The sequence below is a fragment of the Salvelinus alpinus genome, chromosome 35 (assembly GCF_045679555.1).
Source record: "Salvelinus alpinus chromosome 35, SLU_Salpinus.1, whole genome shotgun sequence".
NCBI lineage: Eukaryota > Metazoa > Chordata > Actinopteri > Salmoniformes > Salmonidae > Salvelinus > Salvelinus alpinus.
The window spans coordinates 4,293,737-4,302,180 of record NC_092120.1 but is presented as its reverse complement, the minus strand read 5'-3'; the positions used below and the strand labels follow the sequence as shown (position 1 = coordinate 4,302,180).

Below are 8,444 nucleotides of genomic sequence, written 5' to 3'. Positions count from 1 at the left end.
CTCTCTATAGGTACAGTCACATGTTGTTGTGTTCTGTGTGTCTATAGGTACAGTCACATGTTGTTGTGTTCTGTCTCTCTATAGGTACAGTCACATGTTGTTGTGTTCTGTCTCTATAGGTACAGTCACATGTTGTTGTGTTCTGTGTGTCTATAGGTACAGTCACATGTTGTTGTGTTCTGTGTGTCTATAGGTACAGTCAGCTGGTGCCATCCCTCCAAGCCATGCAATTCTCAGCTGCCACAGGCATCAGCCGCATCCTTATCATTCTGGGGCTGCTAAAGCCCGCCATCATCGGGACAACATTGCTGAAGACCTCATACAGAGACAGGTGAGTCTGACTGAAACATTGCTGAAGACCTCATACAGAGACAGGTGAGTCTAACTGAAACATCGCTGAAGACCTCATACAGAGACAGGTGAGTCTAACTGAAACATCGCTGAAGACCTCATACAGAGACAGGTGAGTCTAACTGAAACATCGCTGAAGACCTCATACAGAGACAGGTGAGTCTGACTGAAACATCGCTGAAGACCTCATACAGAGACAGGTGAGTCTAACTGAAACATCGCTGAAGACCTCATACAGAGACAGGTGAGTCTGACTGAAACATCGCTGAAGACCTCATACAGAGACAGGTGAGTCTGACTGAAACATCGCTGAAGACCTCATACAGAGACAGGTGAGTCTGACTGAAACATCGCTGAAAACCTCATACAGAGACAGGTGAGTCTGACTGAAACATCGCTGAAGACCTCATACAGAGACAGGTGAGTCTGACTGAAACATCGCTGAAGACTTCATACAGAGACAGGTGAGTCTGACTGAAACATTGCTGAAAACCTCATACAGAGACAGGTGAGTCTGACTGAAACATTGCTGAAAACCTCATACAGAGACAGGTGAGTCTGACTGAAACATTGCTGAAAACCTCAAGGCGTCAGGTCCATCTTAAAGACCAAATGAACATATCTGGGGTCAGGTCAACAGCTCGTATGTTCTCAATGTCTTATTTTTAAACCATGCGTTTGAATGTGATTTTAATGTGCCTCAATATACCTGCTGACACCACAAATGAAATTCCCTACTCTGTTATTGGGCAGGAGGAGGTGTTCAGGTGTGATGGTCCAACCTTGTTGTGTTGGAGAACAATCTCTAACATAGCCACATGATGGAGCTAGTGGTGGAGTAATGATCGTTCCTCAGAAGGAGGGGAGAGGGGGGGAGAGAGAGAAGGGGAGAGAGGGGGGGGGGAGAGAGAAGGGGAGAGAGGGGGGGGGAGGGAGAGAGAGGGGGGGAGAGGGAGAGAGAGGGGGGGGAGGGAGAGAGAGAGGGGGGGAGTGAGAGAGAGAGGGAGAGAGAGAGATGGGGAGGGAGGGAGAGAGAGGGGGAGAGGGAGAGAGGGAGAGAGAGAGAGATGGGGAGGGGGAGAGAGAGATGGGGAGGGAGGGAGAGAGATGGGGAGGGAGGGAGAGAGAGAGGGGGGGAGGGAGAGAGAGAGATGGGGAGGGAGAGAGAGAGAGAGAGAGAGATGGGCAGGGAGGGAGAGAGAGAGAGAGCGAGGGGGGAGGGAGGGAGAGAGAGAGCGAGGGGGGAGGGAGGGAGAGATGGGGAGGAAAATGAACTGTGACTATTGATAACTGTTCCAGGTTAAAGTCTGAACGGTTTGTTAAAATATCTTGGATCTATTTTCTGGGACCCACTTTTTGATAGCAACAAAGATGGACTTATTTCAGCTTTTGAAATATTTCAGTTACCAAGGAGTTGTTAACATCAAGTGAGTCATTTTGCTTAAATTGTAGGAAAAGAGAAAGGTTTGGAGAGAGACAAGTGAAGGTTATAATGCACACACTTACTTTCAGGCCATGGTCCAATGTTATCATATGTATTTGTGTTCTCAGAAGTACCTCCTCAGTAACCCAGCCCACCAGAGCAGTGCTGTAGATGAACATTTTTTCCTGAATGAAAGTGCTTCTCAAGTCAGGTGAGACCAACATACAGTACATGTGAATGTGATATAAAGCTGTCATCACACAATCATTTTGGATATGCTCTACAGTAGGTAACGCAAGTGTAAAAGCAAACTTGTTTTGAGATTTTGTATGTAATGTTTTGATTATTTTTCAGGGAAATCTCCACAGCGGGACCGTTGATGAGAATGGAGGCGTGCCCAGCTTGGTTCCTCCTGAAGTCCACAATCACCTCTTTTGTTTTGCTGAGGTTGAGGGAGGGGTTGTTTACCTGGCACCACACCGTCAGAGTGCCTACCTCCTCCCTGTAGGCCATCTCATCTTTGTCGGTAATCAGGCCTACTACTGTCGTGTCATCAGCGAACTTGATGATGGAGTTGGTACTGTGTGAGGCCACGCAGTCGTGGGTATAGAGGGAGTACAGGAGGGGACTAATAAGATGCCCCCCGTGTTGAGGAGGTAACCTTCACCACCTTGGGGTGGCCTGTCAGGAAGTCCAGGACCCAGTTGCATAGGGAGGAGTTAAGCCCCAGGGCTGTGAGCTCAGAGGGCGCTATGGTATTGAAGGCCGAGCTGAACAGCAACGGAACATATTCCAGTCCACGTGATCACAACAGTCTTGAAGCATGGATTATGATTGGTCAGACCAGTGTTGTACAGACCTGACCACCGGAACTTTCCTCTTGAGTCTTTGTTTGTAGGTGGGGAAGAGCAAAATGGAGTCATGGTCAGATTTACCAAAGGGATGACAGGAGATGGCCTTATAACCGCGTCAAAAAGGTGTGTAGCAGTGGTACAGCGTAGAATCTCCGCTAGTTGGACAGTCAATGTCTTGATAGTTATTCGGGAGCACGGTTCTCCACGACAATGAACGCTGCCTCCGGGTACTCGGTCTCCAGTTTATTCAGGGTCCAATGAAGATCTTTGAGAGATTTCTTGGTGTCAGTTTAGGGCGGGATGTACACAGAAGTAGTGATAATAACTGAAAACTCTATTGGATGGTAAAAAGAGGGACATTTGATGACCAACTATTCCAAGTCGTGAGTGCAGAAGCTTGCAAGTTTCTGTAACTGTTCCCTGCCGCACTACTTGTTATTGGTCATAAAACAGAGCCCTCTGCCTTTGTTCTTGCCAGAGAGAGCCCTCTTCCTATCCGCTCGATGAACTGTCAAACACGCTGGTTGTATATAATCTGTTTGGATGCCGGAGGAAAGCCAGGTCACAGAAAAACAGAGTGTGTTGCAGAATCATACTCCCTCTGGAAGGAGATCCTCACTGAGTTTATTCACTAATGATTGAGCATTGGAGAGTAGTATGCTTAGTAATGGAGGACGGGTCACCCAGCGTCTCAATGTCATTAAGAACCCCCCCCACGTCTGCCTCTCCATCAGTGTCTTTATTTCCTGCTCTCCGATTGGACTCCCAGGCAACCCGGCGCCTCACCGAATAATCTAGACCATTGTTTCGCTATCTCTGGGAATTTGTGAAGGTCGGGTGGACGGTGACTACCCAGCGATTCATATTCCTGTTCTACCTGGGGGGGGGGGGGTATGAAGTGATGCACAAAACAAACTGAGTTAGAACATTTTAGAAAAACAATAGAAATAGTAGAAACCTGCAATGTTTTGTAGGAGCTCGAGGTGATGCTCCATTCATTGCTGCCGTCTTAGCCAACACCTGCTCTAGTTCAGGGGACTGCACTACTGTACAGTGCACACTTCGGGGAGAAAGGGGGTGGATGGAATTGGGATGATGCATATTGACTGTTTCTCACAGGGCCCTCAAACTCTAACTCAAATGAACATTGACTGACTATATGTGCTTCCATATCAGGTGGTGGCCCAGCTTCAGAAGACATTACTGGAGCAGACTTACCCCTCGGCCAACCAGATCCATGTTAAAGGAGGGGACCGCAGGATGATCTACAAGAGGCCGTCTGTTAGCAAACACCTGTCGAAGCTGGTGTCCCAACGGCAGTCCAAACAGCAGAGCCAATGACCATAGAGATCTATAGAAGACATCTAGTTCATATGCTCTAATTTCAAGGTTTGAATTCTGTGCCAGTGACACACTGATTCTGCTGCCAAATGTCTCAACTACACTCACAACTGGAAGATGAAGTCATGTCACAGAGGTTCCTTGTTTCTTTTTTTCAGGGATGATTTTTGACTGGAATATACTTGACATGTGCATGTCCACACATGAAACCGGTTTCAATCGACAGATTTTTTTGTATACTTTATTACAAGTACAAATATCAGACAGTTTTGCCTTAATGTTTGTAAATAAATAAAGTTTTCTGAATTTGTATCTGTGTGTTAACTCTACTATCTTTCTGGGATCTATTCAGTCTGTAAAACTGCAGCGTTACAGATTCCATGATATAATGTAAACGTGACGATGTAAAAGTAATTTCCGATTGAGCCGACATATGCAGTGTTTACCGTGAAGCGGGAACATTGACTTTAAATTTGATTCACGCTGTAAAACTGAATTTACGCAAAGCAGATTGAACAGAGCACTCTGTCCCTTATATCTAATGTACACATCCACTACACTGGTACTGTGTTGTAGCTTTGAAAGAAAAGACCAAACATCATTGGATTATCCTGAGGATTTAAGTTTAATTATGACACCACATCAAAATAAAAATTATTTCCAACAGTTCTGGAATTTTCTTCCATCCATATACATGCATAGCAACAACGTTTTTTAAGAAACTTTTTTCTCTCCCATAATTAGGACATTGGAATGATTATTTTACATCAGTATCCCGTCAATCAACCTCCAAACCCATCTTGTCCATCATCAACAGCAATAAATGTAATTCTTGTACAATTTTTTCCCCAAATAATATAATGCAGTACCCTTCGCATAATACTGCTTTCAGTAATGTTCCCTCATTTACAAAGTATTGCATCGAGAGCAAATTTTAAAAAGGGAGACCAAAGTGTAGTTCACCAAACAGAAACATGAGTACTATACAAGAATGTTGCCATCCTCCTGAAAACATCCACGTCTGAGTTGAAGAAAAGAGACAGGGACACAGCCACATACGTATGCTAAGCCAAGTGTATGCCCAAACAGAAGATGCAGCAGGATTGTACCTGGCTATCCCACCAAAGGGTTAAGGCCAAGAATCAGAGTCATGAATAGCAAAGCTGCAAATGACATTTAGGCATATACAAAAACTGTTACAGCAAATAAGAATAGACAAGTGCTTCAGTAGCTATTTTGTGTCTAAAATGCATCTCATTTGTGTTCTATCGTTTCATTGAGCCTACATTACAGTGTAAACAATATGTGTGCTACACAATAATGACTATACAATAACATTACAAACAACTCTGATATAAATTTCATTTGAATTTTAAATTAAGATCACTACTATTAATACTGATTGTAAAATAAATAAATGTGAAAGTGGCACCAATATTACTCTGGATTCATTTTTTCTTTTTTAACCAATGATTTGCAATGAGGTGTTAAAATTATGAAAGAAGAAGCTTCTCTTGATTGTCCACAAGCAGCGTTTAGAACTGCGTGAGTGATGCATTATTCCAGACACGACAGTGTACCCAAACAGAAAAAAGGGGAGTGGGAAGGGACAGGAAAACTAAACAGGAACTAGTTTATTTCACATGCTCCGCAGCATGTGACGAACAGTAAAACTTCTTATGGGTAATAAAGTTTGATAGGTTGTTGAATTGGATGTCACAGAGGCGGCAGTACTTCCCGCTGCCCGGAGCCTGGGACGTCCCATTCAAACCCTTTGTCACCGTGGGCACCGTCTCCTCGGTCGGAGACTTCGACGCGGGCGACACGTTCTCGTTGGAGTCGGACGGGTTCTCCTCGCCCCACGTGGGTGAGGGGTGGCCGTCTTGCTGCTGGGGATTGTGGGATTGGTTATCCTGGTTGGGTGGGATGGGCCCCGATCCCGAGCGCTCCTCTGGCTTGTGACCGCCGTTGACTATCACCATGCCCCTGTTTTTGGGCAGCAGGGGCAGTGGCTCTTTGCTGGGGAGTGGGCAGCCGTTGGCAGCAGGCTGCTCTCTCCCCGTCTCTGGTCCCCCTCCATTAGTGCTCTGCTCCTGCTCGCTGCTCACCTCTCTCTCTCCCTGCATGACCAGCCCGCCAGCCACGTAATCGGTCGGCTTTATCCCGAAGTAGGGCGATATTTGCTCGGCACCTTTCATCTTCTTTATTGCGCCGGGATAAAGGCAGTGGGGCAGAAACATGTTCTCGTCTTTAGTCGGGGTGAGCTGAGCCTCGCTGAAGGGCTTGAGACCCGGCACTGGGCCCATGTGAGGGGGGAACATTCCACCCCCGTTCTGCACAATCATTTTATCATTACCGTTCTTCTCACATTTCCCTGGGCTCTTATCGTAGGCGTCAGCAGGATTACTGCCTTCACTCTTCACCACGTCTGGGAACATGGTCTCACCACCGTGCTGCTGGGTGGCTGTGGCTGTTGTCACAGGGCAAAAGTTCTGTTTATGCGCTAGGTAGTTCTCCACTTTGTTAAAACTGATCTTGCACACTGTACATTCATGATAGTCTAACAGTCTTTTGGGGGACTTGGACGATGTCATGTCATTGGGGATCGGCGAGCACTTTTTGCTGAGATCGATGGGTGCGTCCAGCTCCTGCTGGTCCATAGTGGTATTACTGTTGGGGGCCATGATAGACTTAGTGACAGTGAGGGAAGCCTCCAGGTGTTTGGGGACCATTCCTGGGAAGACGTCACAGCGAGGGTGAAAGCGGTCGGCCAGGCTCTCCACCGCCTCCTGGGACGTACAGGGGTTCGCCATAGGAGGGACCCCCAGGAACCCTGGCTGCCCAATGGAGGGTCCTCTCGGGTCCTGGTCTGGGAGACACATCTCGTACATCTTCCTGCGCTTGCGGGTCCTCATGGTCCTCTGCATGGAAGGAACCTTGTTGGCGGACATGCGTTTCATGGGGGGGTCATGACGCGTAGCACAATAGTACTGCTTGTGGACCATGTAGGTCTCGTGGCGGCTAAAGGTGATATTGCAGGCCGCACAGGAAGTCTGGTTGGGGTCGTTGACGTCAGTCTCCACCAGAGGCGTGTCAGTGGGGCTCTTCCCCTCCACCGCCTGCTGCTTCCCGTTCAGCCTCTCCTCCATCCCGGTCGGGGTGGTGGAGACCTTCTTCACCTGCCCCGGGAGCTCCTTCTCTGGGCCAGGGCCTTTCACTGCCCCTCCTGCATTGATCATGTCCAGAACACTTTGAGAGTTGACTGACAAACAGGCCGACTGCATCAGGTGGCTGTCGGTGACCTCAGACGGGTGGCATCCGGTGAGCATACTGACTGAGCTGTGGCCGCTGTTGGGGCTCACGGCCTTGTCTGAGATGCTGGAGAAGTCAGGCGACTTGGTCATGTGCTGCCAACGACTGTTACAGTAGTGCTTTTTGTGGACCAGGTAGTTTTCCAGGTTGTTGAAGGTGATATTGCATTCGAAACACGTGGCCCCTTTGGGGATGAGGGGGCTGTAGATCACCGGAGGGTAGACCGTGTTCCCTCCGTGGCGTAGCCTCCGGTGCACCAGCTCTGACATTTTAGCCAGAATCTCAGAAGCCTGCGGGACGACAGAAATGTCCTGGGAGAAAGCGAACTGGGACAGGAAGGGCCCCATGGGGTAGGTGGGGCCCATGTTATGCTGAACGGGAGAGGAGGCCAAGCGGGGGCTGGAGGGCTCAGACTTGATCCGGGTGTAGGAGAAGCTGGCCTTACTGCCCGGATGGCCACCGTCCCCCTTCAACCCTGACAGCATGGGCTTTTTCTCAGCCTTCTCCAGCTCGCTGTCAGTGGTGGCGTCCTTGCTGAGGGATCCTTTGGGACTCTGTAGGGCTTCCTTCCGGTTGGCCAGCTCGACGCGGGCCGCCGCCTGCTGCAGGGCTTCCTCCGCTCCCCTGGGGGAGTGCTCGCTGTCGCTCTCCCTGTGAAGTTTGCTGCCACCGCCGTGGCCATGGTGGCTGTGTAAGTCCTGGTGCTGCAATAGTTCCCTGTGGTTCTGAAAGCTGATATGGCAGTGATTGCATCTGAAGGCTGCCTGTGACAGGTGAGAGAGGATGTGATGTTGGAATGTAATAAGAGAATCCGCCGTGTAGTTACAGATTGTGCATTTCAAGCTGGTGCCAGGGGGGAGCGTCTCTTCCATTTTGACACCTGTTAGGGAGATAAAAGGACACTATTGAGATTCCTCGTCGCCTTCCCACTCTGCCTTAATGTTAACTACGGCTACGATCAAAACCTGATGCATTATGCCAAGCTTACTCCCAACCCTCCTGATTTCTGGTTGGGCTGAAAGCTAAACTGTCAACTGCTTAAGCTGACAGGGGGATGTGTATATTTATGGAGCTAAGAGTAGTAGTTCACTTTTCCAATTATTTTACCTGACTAATGTGAAACTGACATTGTCTTATTGTCAAGCAATACTTTTCATTACAAA

General features: G+C 48.3%; 1 protein-coding gene and 1 long non-coding RNA gene across 4 annotated transcripts in view; one reads left to right on the top strand and one right to left on the bottom strand.

Annotated features, from left to right (window-relative positions):
- The first annotated feature begins 30 nt into the window (after positions 1-30).
- LOC139564552 (uncharacterized) lies at positions 31-4,279 on the top strand. Of its 2 annotated transcripts, none has more exons than XR_011672774.1 (4): positions 31-331; positions 1,903-1,985; positions 2,129-2,300; positions 3,805-4,279. It is a non-coding gene; the product is annotated as an uncharacterized lncRNA (long non-coding RNA). The 2 variants fall into 2 exon arrangements; XR_011672773.1 differs by lacking the exon at positions 31-331 and adding an exon at positions 449-771.
- A 296-nt stretch (positions 4,280-4,575) lies between these two features.
- The window catches only part of LOC139564307 (zinc finger protein ZFPM2-like), a 140,203-nt gene continuing 136,334 nt past the window's right edge, over positions 4,576-8,444 (bottom strand). For both annotated transcript variants that reach the window (XM_071383721.1, XM_071383722.1), the window contains exon 7: positions 4,576-8,161. In XM_071383721.1, the coding sequence (XP_071239822.1) occupies positions 5,604-8,161 (2,558 nt within the window). In that variant the 3' untranslated portion in view covers positions 4,576-5,603. The remainder of the gene's footprint in view (positions 8,162-8,444) is intronic.